This window comes from Pleuronectes platessa, chromosome 6, assembly GCF_947347685.1.
Source record: "Pleuronectes platessa chromosome 6, fPlePla1.1, whole genome shotgun sequence".
Classification (NCBI taxonomy): domain Eukaryota; kingdom Metazoa; phylum Chordata; class Actinopteri; order Pleuronectiformes; family Pleuronectidae; genus Pleuronectes; species Pleuronectes platessa.
This window is the reverse complement of record NC_070631.1, coordinates 14,064,313-14,083,499: the sequence shown is the minus strand read 5'-3', so window position 1 is coordinate 14,083,499 and position 19,187 is coordinate 14,064,313. Positions and strand designations below refer to the sequence as shown.

General features: G+C 42.5%; 2 protein-coding genes across 2 annotated transcripts; both read right to left on the bottom strand.

The window, feature by feature from the left end:
• Positions 1-322: 322 nt before the first annotated feature.
• Positions 323-13,480, bottom strand: LOC128442190 (zinc finger protein 335). The gene is made up of 28 exons (XM_053424504.1): positions 13,203-13,480; positions 11,127-11,324; positions 10,725-11,001; positions 10,531-10,608; positions 9,068-10,195; positions 8,795-8,977; positions 8,501-8,665; positions 8,121-8,379; positions 7,855-8,032; positions 7,650-7,762; positions 7,534-7,552; positions 7,326-7,442; positions 6,526-6,602; positions 6,216-6,376; positions 5,892-6,112; positions 5,694-5,793; positions 5,520-5,608; positions 5,147-5,403; positions 4,885-4,999; positions 4,594-4,791; positions 2,523-2,665; positions 2,273-2,412; positions 2,041-2,138; positions 1,835-1,921; positions 1,630-1,713; positions 1,469-1,528; positions 1,276-1,381; positions 323-1,067 (listed from the first exon to the last, which is right to left on the bottom strand). Exons 2-28 carry the CDS (start codon positions 11,316-11,318, stop codon positions 955-957), a joined length of 4,758 nt encoding a protein of 1,585 aa, XP_053280479.1. The 5' UTR covers positions 11,319-11,324; positions 13,203-13,480; the 3' UTR covers positions 323-954.
• A 1,200-nt stretch (positions 13,481-14,680) lies between these two features.
• Positions 14,681-19,153, bottom strand: mmp9 (matrix metallopeptidase 9). Its single transcript, XM_053425360.1, has 13 exons — positions 18,813-19,153; positions 18,303-18,541; positions 18,022-18,170; positions 17,778-17,906; positions 17,485-17,658; positions 17,198-17,371; positions 16,938-17,111; positions 16,677-16,832; positions 16,403-16,592; positions 16,170-16,309; positions 15,918-16,068; positions 15,521-15,624; positions 14,681-15,392 (listed from the first exon to the last, which is right to left on the bottom strand). The coding sequence occupies exons 1-13, from the start codon at positions 18,948-18,950 to the stop codon at positions 15,268-15,270; spliced, it is 2,043 nt and encodes a 680-aa protein (XP_053281335.1). The 5' UTR covers positions 18,951-19,153; the 3' UTR covers positions 14,681-15,267.
• Between the last annotated feature and the right edge of the window lie 34 nt (positions 19,154-19,187).

Sequence of the window (19,187 nt, the reverse complement as noted above, 5' to 3'; positions counted from 1 at the left end):
GACTGATTGTCGCAAAAGTATTTTGACAGAATCCGGTGCAGCGGGTTTGAGGGAGCTGAAGCTGAACTGTAGATCATTTAAAAACTATTGCATTCATCTCCAGTATTCAGCAAGGAAACTTTTCATGTATGAAAAATTCTTAAAAGAGTTTTTGGTATATAGCGTGTTGCATAATCACTGAAGAGGTGAATAAACTGATCCTGAAAAAAGTTTCTCAGCCGAGTGATTGTAGTAGAATAACTTTTTAAACGTCTGCTGCAGTACTTCAGTATATACAAATACATAGGAATAGATATAAGAAATCAATAAAGTAAGCTCTGAGTATTTATGGATACAGAGAATATACACAAAGTGATTTATTTGGTGTCAGCTTTTAGCTTATTAAACACTTCATATTCACTCATTCAAAACAAATCGCTCTTCACAGAACAAAAGACAAATGTAAAAGGTATGTACATGTTCATATTCAGTAAACATGAGGTCGTGGCATTCTAGCAATCAACATGTCTCATTACAGATCAAAAATAAACGCTCCCCTTTCCATTTTCTCCACCTGAAAACTAAAATGTTCATTTGGATACTCTGTATATTTCCAAGCACACGATATAAGCCGTTTCATTTTCTTTGATAACATTGTCTTGCAAATCGAAGCAGTTGAGGCACATAAACACAAATACATTTTCAGAGTTACAATCCCGCTCCTAAATGCACAGCCCCTATGATTAAGTTAGAAGCACTGGGTGCAATAATCAGAATTTACAAAAAGCTGTTGATCTTACTAAACAGTGCAAACACCCCCGAGCAGATGAGACCGTGGAGGACACGATGCTTTAGTTCACAGCCAGCTGGATGCATAAATAAGTTGAGGTCACTGCACGGTACTTGTCAGCTCATAGTGGTTTGTATTGGTCCTGGGCGACGCAGGTTTGAGTCCCAATAGTTTTAAGAAGCCGTCTATTCATCAGTGAAGGTGATGACATCATAGTGGATGCCCTGCTGCTGCAGCTGTTCCAGTTGTTCAGGTGTAGCTTCAGTGTAGACCGTCTGAGTCTGCGCCATCTCTTCCTCTGTTACAAGAAGAAAGATGATCCATTTAGTGTGATTTGTTGTCTGGTGCAATTGTTGCTATTCGTTTTCATAAAGGTGATTTCATACTTCATGTTATTGTTGAGCCTATTGGTAAATGGACTTATTTTTATTTTATAGATTATGACTAGAGCCCGACCAATTAATCATATAGGTGATAAAAATGATAAATGAAAATAGAGAACCGACCTGTGACAGCAGATTGGGCCGCGGCCTCCAGGTCTTCAGGATTCACCATCTGTTGCTCCGAGCTGATGGGCAAATACTGGATCTGACCGTCATGACTCACGGCGATCTGAAAACATAAACAATATGGAGCAATGAACTTCGGTCAAAACAACAAACTGTTACTATGCAGAGCATTTCAGACGATGCTCCTCACCTGCTGCTCCTGCAGAAAGGTCCCGTCATGCTCATACTGGATGATCTGTCCATCTGGCATCTGAGGAACAGTTAGAGATCAGTAAGCGTCCCCTAGACACACAGCATTTAATAAGATCATTGTCAGTTAGAGGAACTAAAAACCGCAGTGGTTACACTGACCTGGATGTGGTTACCGTCAGCTACTACTACATACTCCTGAGGGATCAAATGCGGGACTCCGTCTTGTGAGATGATATACTGGACCTGAAACAGGACATGAAACGAGAAACTTGAGCTGAAAGTGGAACTGGAATGTTCTTCTGACATATTTATTTAACTTTCATTTTTGTCATGTACATTAGAACATGAAGTGGTAGAGTCTCACCTCTGTGACCTGGTTGTCTCCTGTCATCAGGTGCTGAACTGTCTGTCCATCTATGGTGGTTATCTGCTGAATGTATGTGCCCTCCTCCTGCAAAATGCACACAGTAATGCATTTAGTTTTGAAGTCAGAACTATCAAGTTACTGCATGAAACAACAACAAAAAAATCGAAGAATTGTGTGACGTTACAAATAAGTAGGGAACGTACCTGGTCTGACAGCGTCTGTTCTTGAGATACAATGATGTGTTCCTGTCCCAAGGCCTGCAGCCGCTCTGGAGTAATGACAGTCTGATTTGCCTGCAGGGCTGTTGTAGATGTAGACACGCACACACATACAGGTTTAGATTTATTTTCTGTGACTTCCGTTATATAGATCAGATGTGAACCTTAATACTACATGCATTGGGGTTCCTTCATTTATATATATAGGGTTCCTTACACTGCAGCGTGGCTAAAGCCTCCTCGTCACTGTTGACTATGATGGTTTGTTGAGAGGAGTCGCTATGTGTCTTGCGAGTATGATGATCCTGACTGTGGAGCCGCTCCATGTGAAACTTCAGATGGCCATTACGGTTAAACCTGAGGTATTGAAGAAAAAAATTGATATTAATTAACATGAACAGCTTTTCCTGCCCACTTTGTGCTGCTTACTAAACAGATGTTTTGCGTCGACTGAAACTCCTTCTGACCTTTGCCCGCAGAGTTTGCAGGTGAAGGGTTTCTCGTTGGTGTGGGTCATCGTGTGTCGACGCAGGTCCTTCTTGTTCTTGGAGGCAAAGCTGCAGTTTGGACACTTGTGGGGACGTAAGTAGGAGTGCAGCTCCATGTGATCCTAAAATAAAGCAGGATATCAATCAGTCAGAAAAGTCGAGGTCCAAAGAACAGAATTGCCTTTGAAATCACACTTCTGAAAAATACAACAAAAAATCTGACATACAGCGGGTAGAAAAAGTAATGAACACGTCATAATTTTTCACAGTAAATATGTTTCTAAAGGTGCTATTGACATGTCGGTCACAACCCAAGTAATCCATACATACAAAGAAAACCAATCAAACAAGTTCAGAAATTAAGTTCTGTGTAATAAAATGGAATGACACAGGGAAAAAGTTTTGAACACATGAAGATAGGGAGATGCAAAAAGGTATGGAAACCCAAGACACCAGCGGAAATCTATCAGTAGTTAGAAAGCAATCCTATCCCCTTGTCAGCGCAAATAAATATCAGCTGGTTTAGTGCCAACTGATTGCCTATGAAAAGTGTCTCATTACCAAGGTGTCACACAGGATACATCTCATGATGGGTAAAGAAAAGAGCTCTCTCAAGACCTTTGCAACCTTAGTGTTGCAAAACATATTGATGGTATTGGCTACAGAAGGATTTCTAAACTTCTGAATGTTCCAGTGAGCACTGTTGGGGCCATAAAAACATAATTTCACCATAAAGTGTGAGAAGAATTATCAGAAGAGTTGTCCAAGAGCCAAGGAGCACTTGTGGAGAGCTTCAGAAAGACCTGGAATGAGCAGGTACAATTGTTAAAAAAAAAAAAGAAAAAAGTAATGCACTCAACCGCCATGGCCTGTATGCCCGCTCTCCACACAAGACTCCATTGCTGAAGAAAAAGCATGTTGAAGCTTGTTTAAAGTTTGCTGCACAAAATTTAGACAAGCCCGTGAAATACTGGGAGGATATAGTCTGGTCAGATGAGACCAAAATTGAACTCTTTGGATGTCATAATACACATTTGGACCATACCAACTGTGAAGTTTGGAGCTGGGAACATCATGGTGTGGGGCTGTTTCTTAGCATACGCCTCTGGCAAACTTCATATAATTGAAGGAAGGATGAATGAAAAAATGTACCGAGACATTGCTGATAAAAAATAAAAAAAATCGACTGCCATCTACCATAATGATGCAACTGAAACAAGGGCGGACATTTTAGCAAGACAATGATCCCAAGCACACAACTCTCAATTGATTTCGGAGAAAGAAAATAAAGCTGCTGGAATGGCCCAGCCAATCACCTGACTTGAATCCAATAGAAAATCTATGGAAAGAACTAAAGCTCAGAGTTCAAAGAAGAGGCCCACAGATCCTTCAGGGTTTGAAGACTGTTTGTGTCGAAGAATAGGCCAAAAATCACACCTGAGCAAAGAGACTAGTTTCTCCCTAAAGGAGGTGTCTTGAAGCGGTCATTACCAACAAAGGCTTTTATACGAAGTATTAAATAAATTTCAGTAAGCTTGTTCAATACTTTTCCCCTGTGTCATTGCATTTTATTCCACAGAACTTAATTTCTGACCTTATTTGTTTGGTTTTCTTTGTACGTATGGATTACTTAGGTTGTTACGGACATCTGGTGAAAATGTCAGGTCTGTAGCACCTTTTGAAATATATTTATTGAGTAAAATGGTGATGTGTTCAATACTTGTCTTGTATGAGGGTGGAGAGGCTCTTTTTCTTTTCTTTTAAACTAATAATACGTAATTTGATGAGCTGGGAAACTATTAATATTACTGTGCCCCGTGGATATTCGTACAAAGATTTATGACTTTTGCAATGAAGACAAATATACTATGATGAAATAAGAACTCAAGAGGCCCATGGATTGCACATCAAATGGGATCAAAACATGTACTTAATATAGGTCGTCGGAGGTGTGTGTTGTGTCCGCAGGGCTGTCTACAGAGTAACATTAGCCAGCATGATGACGTAATGACTCACATACCAAAGTGCTGCATAACTTTGAGAGACACACCTTAACCTCAGGCCAGGAGGAGGAAGTAAAGTCACAGTCTGGACACTTGAACGTGTTGGGATCTATGTGCGCCCTCTTGTGGTTCTCCATGTCAGAGCGTCCATGGAAAGACTCCATACAGATCCGGCAGGAGAACCTCTTGGAGCCGAAATTGGCAGAGCTCGCGGCAGAGGGAGAGGCTGGAGCTTCACTGCTTAGCTGACAGAAATAAAAAAGACATAATCAAAGATTAAAAATACAGACGAGTACATCGCTATGTCCCGAGAATTGTATATTACAGTGGATACTTACCTCCACTTGTTGCAACACGCCATCGGGCAACGATGAAGTGAGATAGAACTTTTCACTTTTTGTGCTCTCTGATCCAGAGACATCTAAAGTCTGCGATGGACTGCTGTCATCATTACTGCAAAAACAGCCGTTTCATGAAATTACAGATTGTTGAGACATTAAAAAGTTGATTTACAATTAATCTCTAGTCATGTGACTATGGTTCTCTATGCAACGGCACATTTCTCATAATCAAAGAAAGTGAGACTGTGCGTTATGTTACCTGTATCCAGGGCTGTGGATTTCTTCAGCAGCCTGTTCCACCACATTGAAGTCGCCACCACTTTCGTAGGCTTCTATTGCGATCTGGGTGAGCTCTCCTGTTTCAGAGGTGGTGGCCTCGTAGGCCTCCTGTAGCACCGTGTCACCGTTCTCAGACACATGGAAGGTCATGACCTTTTGGTTCTGGCCCGGTTCTGTGGTCACTGTGCTCCAAGTGCCCTTCTCCAAAGCTTTACCTTCTGACTTGAGCACAGCCACCTGAGGAGCACAATAAGGACATCTTTAATTTGTGTTTTGTTCCAAAATGACAGCACACTTTGTGTAGAAAACTCGCCCCTTTTAATGCAAACAGAGATTTTTCAACCAGCACCAACCTGTAAGGCATTTCCAGCCAGTTCACGTGCGTTGCTCATGTTCAGCAGGAGGTCCAGGGCATTCTGGGCAGATAGTTCACTGGATTCAGCTGAGGAGTGGATGGAGACAAAGTCAGCAAAGCAACATAATAGACCAGAAATATGAAATCATTCTCATGTGGAATATTCGCTGACCTTGTTCATAAATAATGGTGGTGTTTCCCATTGCATCCTGGGACACAGAGGCATTTTCAATACCGTGCATGGCTTGTAGTGTCGCGGAATCCACAGCAACCTAAAGAACCAGAGAGCAAAATCTATGATCTCCCAATGCCACAACATGAGAATAAATGAAAGAACGAAATAAAACAGAAATTTAGAAAACAGACTCACAATAGTGCTCTGTAAACTCTGTGTGTCGTCATTTTGTTGTTTGAGATCCTCGATCTGCTGGAGGGTGAAGAAGGGTCTGCGTCGTCTCCTCACAGGCTCCTCAGGGTGAGCCGAAGACCACTCCTCAAACGCCTCAGGATGGCGACACTGAACATGTAGACGCAGGTTCTTCCTATGCTTGGTCGTGAAGTGACACATATCGCAGGAGAAAGGCTTCTCTCCTGTAGAGATTTTAAACACAAAATGAAGAGGTATCATTCATCCATGAGGATATAAATAGAACTGGTTTACAGAAACTTCATGAAAGTGTCTCTGATCACTGACCTGTGTGTTTGATGGCTAGATGGGAGACCAGGAACTCCTCTTTAGAAGAGGTGTATTTACAGTAGTCACACTTGAAGGGTCTGTCGTTGGTGTGGGACAGCTGATGGTTGAGCAGCAGCTTCTTGTTGTCACAACTGAAGTCGCAAAACTCACACTTGAACCTGGGACATGTACATCAACAAGTTATTCATTATGATATCTCATCCCACTAACATCAAAGTCATGACTTATTCTAGCCCGGAATTCCAAACCACAAGACATGCAAACTGTTAAATGAAAAAGGGGAGGAGGTATTGCTTGCAGTACTGACTTGCTGTCTCCAAGACTCTGGATGTGGGTCAGTAGGTGCATTTTGAATGTGTACCTCTTCTTGAAGGATTTACCGCACTGCAAAGACATACAAGCTTCTTCACCAAGATATTTCAGAACTTCAGAGCAGGAAAAATTATCGGTTCAATTTCCAGTATCCCAGTAACACAAAATGAATCTACTGGGCAGCAGATCATGCATTCGGAATCATGATAACAGTAACATTATTTAAGAATAATTTCATAGGAAATCCTTACTACCTTGAATACAACATTGAAATGTATTAAATTTTGTTTCTCATGGAAAAACATGTGATAATTTTTTTGGCCACTCTGCCAAGCACAGGCATTTTCCCATTGCAATTGTCGGTCATCACTTAAAAGGTCCAGTGTGTAAGATTTAGGTGAAAGGGATCTGTTGACAGATAATATAAAATAATCCTAGTGATGTTTTCACAATTTTTTTGTTTTATTTGCCCTGGAATGGGCCCTTTATATTGAAATACTTTATATCGACATCAGGGGGGCTCCTCTGTATGGAGGCCGCCATGTTTGTTGGAGTAGCGCAGACTGGACAAACTAAACACCTTTCGAGTTTTTATGAATAGTAAAGGACACCAAAGATTCTCTTCATGTTTGGAAGGGGAGGATGTGTTGAGGGGTATTCAGCTGCAACTTCACCACTAGATGTTCCTTAATTCTACACACTGCAACTTTAATACCATAATATATTTTTCTTAAAATATTAGTATATCATATATATATTTATTTATTAATGAATTGATTTATCTTTGTGTCTGACCTTGTCACACATGTGTGGTTTCTCTGCGCAGTGGGTTTTCATATGCTGGGTCAATCTCTTTTGCATAGGATAAACTCTGTGACACACAGGGCAGGGGAACTCTGACACCTTTGGTACCTGCGTGAATCAGCACATATAATCACAAAATGAGTTTATCATAAACAGAATTTAACCACCATTTAAATATGGGAAACTTGAGGTTTCTTACCAACTCTGTCTTTCTCTTCCTGTATAAAGAAAAGAAAACAGTAACAACATATGAAAATCAGTAATCAACAGTTCTTCACTTAATAACTTGCTGTACATGCTGTCTGAGTTTCTTACTTGTCTTTGTTATGGACTGCTGCGTGGCGAAGTACATCTTTCCTGTAGACACTTGTGTAATCACACTCCTCACACTTGAAAGGCTTGATACCCTCATGATTAAACATGTGTTCCTGTAAAACAGTGCCAATAATTATAAAACACAATGGAATCTTCACATAAACGGAGGTTAACCTGAGTGCTGTGCAGTTGTATGGCGACTAACCTTGAGTGAGGACCAGCGCTTGCAGCGATAGTTGCACTGGAGACACTTAAACAGCTCTGGGTCATTGCCCTCGTGAGAATCCACATGGAAACGCAAATCTTCCTGAGTGAGGAAGCGCGAGCCACAGATCCAGCAGTTGTGAGGTCTCAGGAGAGGTTTGAGGGATTTATAGTAACGACTGTAAGATAATGGTGGGACGGAAATAAGCATGGCGAAAGTACTGTGATATACTTTTTACGACACAACTTTAAACAAAAGTTACCTACTTTCGATTTAGGTACTTCTTATATTTCTTGCGAAGGAAGCGCTTGGAGGGTCGGCCCCGTTTCCTCTGGAAGAACTCCTCCTCTGGCTGAGAGTTGGATGAAGGGTCTTTGTTCTCAGAGTCAGATTGGCTTATTGTGGCCTCAGCAGTGTCCCCTTCAATCGCGACAGCAGAACCGCTGCCTAACCCGGAGGAGCTCGCCTCTTCAGGAACACTAGCATCAGCGCTAACCCTGGGCTTCTTAGCAATACTTTCCGAATCTGTAAAAAACACATGAGAAGGAATGAAGAAAATTGATCCGAAGGGTTAGTTGTCTATTTTAGGTCCCATTTGCAGTGATAGGCTGGTTTTTGTTTTGCTTGTTAAAATTTGCAAACCCACCTTTGCTGTTGTAACCGTCTTCTAAAGAGCTGTACTTCCTCGGACGACCAACCTTACGTCGAGGACGCCCGTGAGAGGACGAGGAAATAGGGGGAGTGGGCTTTTTCAGTAGGGCAGGTGGTCTTTCTTTGCAGTCCTCTTCTGTTGGGCTGTAGTCACTATCCTCTGCATATAAACAGAAGAGCAGGGACAGTGAATATTACTCTTATATTGTAACTGTTTAAACTGACTTAAAAAAACAATCCATTTCTATATGATCTGATTTGGGGTTCAACAAAAATCTACCAGTCTGACCTTCAGGATCGTCAATAGCACCAGCATCCACAACATCATCCTCTTCTTCCTCTGCCTGGTGAGGCTCCGCAGCCTTCACCTTAGCTGCCTTTCTTTCCTCAGCTTCCTCCCTCTCTGCCTGGCGACGGGCCAACGTCTCACTTTTAGGAGGTCGTCCACGTTTACGTTTCTTTGGCACGTTCCCTGAACAAGCAACATTTCATGAATAAGAAAATAATTCAAAACTTACAAGCAAAGTAAAGTTTCACTGTGATACATAATAAAATACCTCACCTGCAGGTTTAAAGTGTTTGTCTCTCATGTGGTTAATGAGTGTGTCTTTGGAAGCACTCTTGTATGGACACATCTTACACTTGAACTGCTGTACAATCACTACTTCCATCATCTCCTCCAGCTCAGCCAGGTTTGGTCCTCTGTCCCCTTGGACTTCTGCTACCGTTGATGTCTCCATCTCCCTGACCAGCTCAGCTTCACTCTGAGGCCCCTGGGAGCCCTGCGGCTCTTCTTGGCTGGGTGAGCACTGTTGAGCCGGTTCAGGCTCTGGATTTGAGTTATATGTCCCACTGCTGCTGATATAGGGCCCAGACTGGCTCTCACTGCTCTCCAGCGCCTCAGGAAGCCCGCCTGAGCCCGCTGTGTCTGCCAGAGGGTGGTCTGATGAGTTGCTGTCATCAGCATAGAGCGAGGCCTCAGGGCCATTGCTGCTCTCCATGTAACAGGAGTGCTGCGGCTGCTGTCGGGAGTGCTGTGGCTGATCCGGATCCTGGTTCTGATCGTCATCTTCATCATCATCGTCCCCAGCTTGGTACTGAGAACAACCCGGCTGCTCAGAGTCTGCAGCTGCAATACATTCTGCGCCATACTCTACCCCATACTGCCGACTTATCAGGGAGCGGTGGTCTGCACTGCTGTCAATGTAACTGCGTGAATGATGAGGCTGCTGTCCATCGTCCTCTGCACACTCAAGATACCCCGCGCTGCACTCTACCACATAGTGACCTTGGCTGGTAGCGTTCGAGTCAGCTCCGCTGCATTCCACGTATCCAGGCAGGTCCTGGTCACTGTTATCCCCACTGTAGTCAGGGAAGCCTGAATGGGAGCGTGTCTGGTCAGGTTCCTCGCCCGAACACTCCACATAGGAAGATGAGGACTCCCCTGTCTGGTCAGGGCCATCTGCACTGCAGTCCATGTACTGGGAGGGGTGGGATTGCTGGGGCTGGTCAGGCTGACTGCTGCTGTCCTCTGGGTAACCCGAGTGTCCAGGCTGATCATCAGGCTGGTCGAGGTTGCCCTGCAGGTCCCCCTGGTCCAGACAGGTGGATGTGGGACCTTCAGCGAGAGCTTCTATGGCTATACGATTGGACTGGGCTGAAGATGACATATGAGCTACCATAGGAGCACCTATAGTGGAAAATACAAACAGATGTATTGTACATAGTTGACTTAAAAGGATTCCAATATTTTCATTCCGAGGCTTACTTACATGTCATCACACTAAGTGGAGTTTATATCACTTTTAAAAGTGAAAACTCACTTATTATAGGATTAAAATAAAGTACCTGCATTATATTCTTATTAAATACCCTGGAAATATTCAATTAGTTATTTGCTGTGTAAAGAAATGCTGTATGAACGTGGTGGTCATATATTTTCTGGGGGTCATTAACTTTCTATGTTTTGATGTTTTGAAAGGGGCTGAAGTATAAATGAGTCAGAAGTAATATTGGCTCACTTACCGTCATCTGGTCCTTGTAATATCAGATACTGGGTTGTTTCTGCAGCCCCATCTTCTGCACTGGTCACAGCTACACAACCTGATAGAAAAGCAGAACAGTACAGTACAGTGTAAGTAGAATTACAAGGCTTGAAGCTGCTCAGCCTTAAACACAATAGATGTAAGAGTAACAGCTAGAGAGATACCAAGAGATACCATTCATAATGTCAGGCCCAATGGTGGACTCTATGATTTTGTCAATGGCAGACCCCAGGTCTGACGAGGTAGAAGCAGTTGAGTCAGAAACCATCATGGCTCCGTCAGACACTGCGCTGGAGTGGACCAGCACTTGGGCTGACCCAGACACCAGCACTGACTGAGTAACCGTGGAGACACTGGACACGCTGGTGGACTGGGCCACTGAGGAGGAGTCGGGGAGGTGGACTGATGAAACTCTGACATCTGTACTGGAGCTGGTTTCCGGGATGAACACCTTGAGAGGGAAGGGGAGAGAACATGACGTGTTAAAATATTTAAATAAAACACAACTGCCATATTGTTTATTTTTTTCTGGCTTGAATATATCACAGTTTTTACAGGCGTTTTTGCAAAGCTTACCACAACTCCCTCTGAGCTCTGTCCCACATGGCAGTCCGACTCTGGGGCCTGTGTATGAGAGGCAGCAGCATCACTGCTGTCTGCAGACATGGCCTCGGATGACTCCATCCCCATGCCGCTTTCGGATGGCTCCTCCATCCCCGAGGGGCCTGCATCACTGCTGCTCTCCACTTCATTCTCCTCTGAATCCATAACTATCTACAATAAATTTGACATGAACAAACACAGTTTTAATCTGCACCACACTTAAAGCCCGCCTTGAGCAGCATTACTGCAAGTTCATTGTGTTAAAGTTAACACAATTCATGTTTAACTCCTTGGTCGCTTGCCCTTAAGAACATTTGTGTCAGTAATTGCACAACTTAAGATATTCTATAATCTTTGCTGATGTTTCGCTGGATAACAGAAATATACAATGACTTTTAAAACAAATCTAAAGTGTTGGGACAGAAACAGAAACAGTTTGTCCAACTTGCTCAACTGTGAAGAATGAATGATTTTGAACAAGGTAACTTAGTAGCCTTGCTATCGAAAATAATAGGTAACACCTTGATGTTGTTGTACAGTGTGTGTCGCCTATGTGTTACTAATTCTGCCAGATGCTCATCCAACTGGATATTAACTTCAGTTTTTCTGTAATACTTCACTTTCCCAGTTTCCAAGGTCACCGTGTTTAGTGTGCGTCATGATGGGTTCGTGCAAGAGGATTATATTTCAACAGTCACGAGTTTGTACGAGAGGGGATCTTTTGCATGAAGTGATGGTTATGAACCACTGCATTAGGTGGCTGTTAATGCAGGTGAATTACACATTACTATGATATGTATGAAGAATGTATAGATATCCAAGGGGAATAACGAAGTTTAACTTTTTTTGTTTGACACTATTAGTTTTATCTGGTTGAACCAAACGAAAACTACCACATGGGTAGCCTGTTGTGTATGACATGATAAACATGGGCTTTTTTCATTATAAATAAAGTCCAATGTCTTTTAATATATATAATATATATATATAAAGACATTGCCCTTTTAGCTCAACACAGCTGAACAGCTCTTTTATTGTGTTATTGTTTGGTGCATGTTTGTCAGTGCATATCTGTATTTTGTTATTTTCTCTTAGCTAAAACCAAATTGCCTTCTGAAGTAATAAAGTTGTATTGTATGCGAAACTTGAGTTGTTTAGCTTCCATATAGGATGTTTGGGCTGTAATGAAATGTTTGGCTGTTCCCCCACTTGTACATCATTAATACACAGTTTACACCAGTTTTCTCCCAATTAAACATGTTTTGTTCCCCAATACTTTGCATTGTTGTGATATCCGGTACTTACAAGAAACATACACATTCTGTTATCATTGTATATAAGAGAATTTTATTGATGCCTGATCCAATGCAAGTACATTGTTTGTCATCCATCACTTAGTGGGAAGGTGTTTATTCCAGATAACTTATACACGAGTACCGCTGCCACTCCACACATTTAACCGACTGAAGGGACTGGTTTGTTTCCCTTCACGGATGTTAAGGTTGTGGGAAATACATCTCAATATTCTATGGACCATATTTACCCGCGATTGTACACGGAAAAACGACATCTTTGGGCCTCAGAGCCTCAATGTCATCGGACACTAGCGCTAGTTCCCCGTGCAGCAGGGCAGCTAACGCTAGCACGTAGCTGGCAGACCTGCTTTGTTTTCCTGCATCTGTCGTGGTCTGCTAGGCTTTAAAAACACACGCACGACATTTGCCCCTCGAGCCCGGAGGGTTTGAACGTTGGAATGAAATGTGAGTGAAGGCTGCGTCACAGATGTGTAGTGTTCGACACATCGGCAGAAACAGCCTCGGGAGTGACGTGCGCTAGCCGAGTTTTTAAAAACGGGCCTAGCTGCCCTTAACCCTGCCTGCACAGCGTCGCCATTTTCCGCCAGGCAGCCGCTTTTCCACTCAGGCATTCAGAGAGCTCTACTGGGGACCTCGAGGGCCTGAGCCGCCGCAGACCGTCCCGATTCTCTCCCTGAAGAAAATGAAAACCTTCCCTGCGCCCGCCACCTCGATCTCCACGCTTTTTCCTTACCGTGTGTTGTCGCGCAGATGGGTGTCCTCCGGTGCAGAGGCGCCAAACACGACACAAATTACTAACCGATAATTCTTGCCTCTTTCTAGTCGGGCGCCATGAGTATCTCCTTGCTTCCTGTCCCTGCAACCGGATCTTATTTATTATTTTTTGTTTAAACCCGACCTGTCGTCTTATTGAACAGTCATATATTCACTCGTTTTAATTTGATTTATTCTGCGATATTTTGGCAGTCGCGTGTTGCTCCAAATATTCAGTAATTGAGATGTTAATAAACACTCAGTGGACTATTGTTTCTAGAGGAAGGCACATTACGCAACTTGGTGCGGAGTAATATGTGTCCGCCTATGTCAATAGAGAGGTTTTGTTTATACCGGTTTAAACTTTGAATACGTTTGAAAACTCATTGAAATACATCAATCGTGATTGTTGTGGGTAATTAAGTCACATTAATCGTAGTGAAATATATTAATATATATAACATGTATGTTCAATAGAAGAACAACGGGGAAAGGGAAATAACAAGACGTTTTGCTGGACTGTTTGACTTTATGGTTTTTATTTGGTTGAACCAAACAATAGTTGAACTACCATAATAATGATAATAAGTGATAGTATCTTACAACCTGTTGATCTATTCTTACTGTAATGCAATATACAGATGAGTTTCACTCATTAACAACATTATAGGCATATACAGTACAAGTATATATAAAAAGTATGCTCAGTTTACACATGCTTTCTGCAGCTCAACCACACTGTGCTGTTGTTTATATCGTTTTAATTGTAGACTTTTATAGTTTTTTTTTTATAGAGTTTATACTTATGATAGGTTGACTCTTGCGGGAATTTTCATCCAGCGGCTTATAACAGGTGAAATAATAGAAATGACAATTTAATAATGTAATATCACGACATAGAGTTGGAGGATCAAACATGTGAATTTTCATGATATATATAAATGTATATATATATATATTTTAAAATACATTGCACTTTTAGCTCAACGCAGTTGATTAGCTGTTATTGTTTTGTTGTTTGGTGTATGTTTATCAGTGCATATCTGTATTCTGTTATTTACCCAAATACAGATAAAATTGCCTTCGGGATTGAAACAGCTGTTTTGTATGAAAAACTTGAGTTATTTTGATGCCAAATAGGATTTTTGGGCTGCAATTAAATTATGAATCAACATTGTTAACATCTTTTTTTCCCAATTAAACATGTTTCTGTTTCCCAATACTGGTCCCTGTTTTGATATCCAGTATTTACAATAAATATACAAAAATGTGCAAATTCAGTTATTAGAGAATCTTATTGATGCCCGACACAGTGAAATTACATTGTAAATCACAGTCTGCATTAACTTTTCTCACTAATGTGAGAGTGTGGTTTCAAAATTTAGAGAGTACTTTTGGGTGTGATGGAAATTTAAAAAGATCTATATGCTAATGGAAAAAGTGAGACAGGAGACAGTGTTATAGCAAGATTCCAAGTAATGTTTATTGCATTTAAAGTTACAACTTTTAATACAAGACACATCAGTTACATAAATAATTTCAGTGAAGGAGACATGTTTTGTCTTCCAGTGCAAGTAATTGGCTCTGAAGCCATCTTGAGAAAAACACAAATAGAATTATACAAAACAAATAAGCTTTAGGACACAAAAATAAAAGATATTACTATAAATATCAAAATAATCTAATACTGTTGAGAGTCCGAACCCGTCAGACACAAAGGTTTTGTTTGAAATCTGATCCAAACATCGTTTGAGAATAGTTAAATTGTGGTTATTGATCTAAGACTTTAGGCTACCATAACATTATGAGTTCACAGATAATCTGACTGAGGGCAAGTCAGTGTCAAAGATCACAATTTGCTTTCCTGTTTTGGGACTTTGACTGATTGTTGGGCTAGTGCTGTATGTTTTAGTACCAACAGCAATGATGGTCAATTATTTACATCCCAGAAAGCACATGCATCATACAAAAGGCGCTACACACAAATACTGCATCACATTCTCCCTGACACCCGATTTTGAGCTCGTTCCTGTGGGTTCATCATCTCAGTATTGGTAGCCTGCAGAATCAGAGCACTTGAGGAGGTCATATTTCACGTAGCCAACACGGTCCACCTGTCTGCGGGAGTTCATACGCCAGTAGAAGCTTTCCCGGCAAAAGTAGATGTGACCTAAAGTAGAAACAAGGGAAACAAATAAATTGCTAAATTCACATATACGTGCATATATCTACTGTTACAGTAATGTGATTTTGGTTATTTAGAGTAAACAAAGGTTTGAAGTTGACAGATCTATTTACTTTTGTACTGGAATACATCATGAGCGTCACTGGGGACGCCACCGAAGTAGACATCTGTGAACCTGGGGTACCCGTTGTCGATTTTCTGGGCCTTCACGTCAAGCCTGCGTTGATAAGACACAAAACCATCCCAGAAAATGTCACTAAAACTGTCAAAAACAAACAGTCGCTCTCCTCCTAAAGCACAGACTTTAATAATGTCGTAAAATTGTTATAAGTTGACAGTTAGTTTGACTGAACAACCACAGTGGGGTTGGGGTTTAACTGCCCCGTTAAAAAACAAACAAATTAGATGCTAAGAATAGAAGAAATAGTCGAATTTGAGCCAAACATCTTTCGGCAACAACATTCTTCCCATCTTAAAAAAAAAAATGCTCAAAGGCACAAGTCAACTCACCTCCAGAAGTTCTCCCCACTGAAGAGCAGCACTTTGCCCTTCCCTTTCTGCAGCGCTCCCTCCACCTTCTGAATGCTGCCGGGGAGACCGAGCTTCTCAATGCTGCGGGGCCCCAGAACACTCTCCCCTGTGTACACCCAGAATCTGTTCCCTACATAGATGGGAAAAAATGACAGCGTGAAGCTCTGCACTTCTGTTTTTGTTTGTTAGTGCATGGTACTTTTATATCTACACTTTATGAAGCTTCTTTACCTGAGAAGAAGTAGATCTTCTTGGTCAGTGGGTCCTGGAAAGCAGAGTCAATGACAGCTGGCAGAGCTGGCCACTCCTCAGAAAGAGAAAACGGTCCCTTGACTGCTCCATCACCACTGCTGGGCATCTTCCAGTAATTTCTGTCGATTAGTAGATAAAACCAAGACATCCATCAATGCTGCCAGCTTGTTGTCATTTATACTTCTCTTTTAGAAAAAGACAGATTTGCTCACCCGTTCTCAAAAAAGTGTAGTTCTTCACCAATTGCAGTGATGGTGTCAAATTTGCGCAACTTGCAAGCATCTCTGGTTGGATCCACAGGTTGAGGTGTGGTGGTGGTTCCAGTCGGTTTAGGTTCTGGCTGGGGGACAGTGGTGGGGGGGTTGGGCTGAGGAGGGGTGGGTTCCGGGCCTGTTCCGCCTCCTAAACACAGACATGGTTGAGAAGAGTTTAATGATTGAGAGTGTTTTTTTTTTTACTTTTCCAGGAAGCCTGTTGTAACCTCACCATAGAGATACTGAATGCCTTCGATGTCATCTTTGTTCAGGGAGAAGTTTTCCACATAGCTGTACATGGGGTACATGAGAGCCTCTCTAATGTTGGAGTGATCCAGGCCGAGGGAGTGTCCAAACTCATGGGCTGCCACGAGGAACAGACTGTAACCTGTTCCACACACAGTACGGACATTTCATGAATCATGAACGTAAACACACAGCCATATCACTTTGTCCATTCTCCACACTGTGTCTTATATTTATGTTCACTCACCCTGGTCAGCACAAAAACCCCATTTCGTGTCCTCGTCATAGTTGTCAGTGGTACTGCACCACAACTTGCCATCTTCTCGTCCCTCACTGGTGCAGGAGTCATACTCTTTTCCCTGGAACACAAAGGGGAAGTGGCAGGGCTCTCCCTCTGAATTGCCACCAGTAACAGCGGTGTCTGAGATGACAAGAGAGAACAGTCAGAACACAATCCGCTGTGGCTGAACTCCACACTGTTTACGTGATGTGGTTCCTGTCACTCACCTCGACTGGGACAGAATCCATACTTCTGGTCTTTGTCAAAGTTGCCTGTGGTGGCACACCAGCGGTAATCATCACTGCGGCCCTCTGTGGTACATTTGTCAAACTCCTGGTCCAGAAAGATGAAGGGGAAGACACACCCAGCTCCGTCTGAGTTCCCTCCAATTGTGTAGAGAACTGTGAGGAGGAGAATTGGGGGCAAGGATGAGCGGGCGAAGCGAATCCACATGTCACAAAAGCAAATGCCCTTATCAAGGTGACCTATGATTGCCCTAGAAGAATAAACTTACGTTCACTTGGGCAGAAGCCATATTTTTTGTCTCTGCCGAAATCGGCTGTAGTGGCGCACCATGGCAGGTTGTCTGTGCGGCCGTCAGTGGTGCAGGTGGTGTAGGACTTGCCCTCGAAAGTGTATGGGAAGTGGCACATGGCACCTTCCGCATTCCCGTAGCTGGTCTTCACAGCTTGGTTGAGTAAATGAAACATATTCATTTAATGCATGTATGATATGAACACCAGGGGGAGACACCTACATATGTATTGTTTAGGAGAGTAGTATATTTTGCTATGTGCTGCCAATTACCTGGTCCTTTACCCAGGGTCCAGTTCTCATCATCGTCAAAGTGAGCGTCTCCCTGGATCCCCTCCCCAGGGGGATAAGCATGAGCCAGAAGGCCTTCCTTACCATCGAAGGGGTATGGGTCTCCATGGTCTGAATAGAAAATCAAATCATACATCAATCCTTGATTTAGCTCCTAAATAACGTTTCAAATATGTAACATCAGTGTGTAGAAAACAATAGAAATGACCACCCTACACGAACATACCTCCTTTACCAAATGAAATCATGATGTCGGCTGTTCCGTCAAAGAGGCGTGTAAAAGTTAGAGGGGTCACATCACTCCACACCTTGAAGGCTCTGTGAAAGGCATCGTCAATCAGGGAGCTCTCCATGTCTGGAGAATAATTAAGGATTCTGTGGAGAGAGAGCAGAATGACAATGAGACCTCTGGATACCCGTCGGATGTTGTCCCCTGCATTACAGAGCAAATCATGGTGTTAAAATGTGTTAAAAGCTTGTGTTGAAATTGTCTTTCTTTCTACTCACCTATAAGTGACGTCCTTGTGGTCCCATTTGAGGTCTCCCTCAAAGGTTTGGAAGTTGGCCACATCGGGAACCCCACAGCGAGGACGCTTCATGACCTCCAGGGTGGACTTATCCAGCACTCCACTCTCTTCCAGCCCCATCTGCCTCTGCATCCTCTTCAGAGCCTTGGAGGTGGACACCATCGACTGGAAGCCACTGCGGTGCAAGGTTTCCAAGTAGCCAAACCTCTGCAGATAAGTCTGAAGGAGAAAATGACAATCAAGGTCAGCGGGTCCAGGTAGACGATTATATCACATGAGAAACAGGGTGGAGTGGGCCCTTAAGACGTTAACCATTCAGTCCAAATGTTTTTGTGATACTTTAGCTTAAATTGAGTGGAAAATATATTCTCTTTTTTTTAATATAATAACGATCATTTCTGTTCAGTAAATGACCTCCTGGCACAGCTTCATTGCATTCTGTTTTGAGGATTCCAGTCTATTAAGACAAAATGAACCATCTGCTACTCACGTTTGCCAAATCCGAATCATTCTTGTTTTTGAGGATGTCTCCTGGGAAGATGACACTGACAGTCTTGAGGGGAAGGCTCCATCCGTCCTGGATGCTTATCCCCAAAACCAAACACACAGCTAAAGCGCAGCATCTCATGATGAGACCTACTTTGGATTTCTGAAAAAATTTCAGAAAACAAACTAAAAGAGCCCCGCAGGGAACAAGTACTCAGTCAGCCAAAAGAAATGAGAAAGCCCCTTGAAGATCAGTGTCGTTGGCTTTCCTCCTCTTTGTTTTGACCGGTGGCTCCTGCTGTTGTCTCTCTGCCTTGTGCCCTTAGTTGTGGACCTTGTATTTATGCAGGGTAACTCCTTAGTCACATATCCTTGTCCC

Bases quoted from the DNA above. Each gene is read 5' to 3' on its own strand.
- LOC128442190 (XM_053424504.1), bottom strand. From the start codon at position 11,318: ATGGATTCAGAGGAGAATGAAGTGGAGAGCAGCAGTGATGCAGGCCCC. The intron at 10,196-10,530 runs GTAAGTGAGCCA...TTTCCACTATAG, and splicing joins ATTACAAGGACCAGATGACG to GTGCTCCTATGGTAGCTCAT. The intron at 7,763-7,854 runs GTTAGTCGCCAT...ACTGTTTTACAG, and splicing joins AGCGCTGGTCCTCACTCAAG to GAACACATGTTTAATCATGA.
- mmp9 (XM_053425360.1), bottom strand. From the start codon at position 18,950: ATGAGATGCTGCGCTTTAGCTGTGTGTTTGGTTTTGGGGATAAGCATC. The intron at 18,171-18,302 runs GTGAGTAGAAAG...CTCTCTCCACAG, and splicing joins CACAAGGACGTCACTTATAG to AATCCTTAATTATTCTCCAG. The intron at 17,112-17,197 runs GTGAGTGACAGG...TTGTCATCTCAG, and splicing joins TGGATTCTGTCCCAGTCGAG to ACACCGCTGTTACTGGTGGC.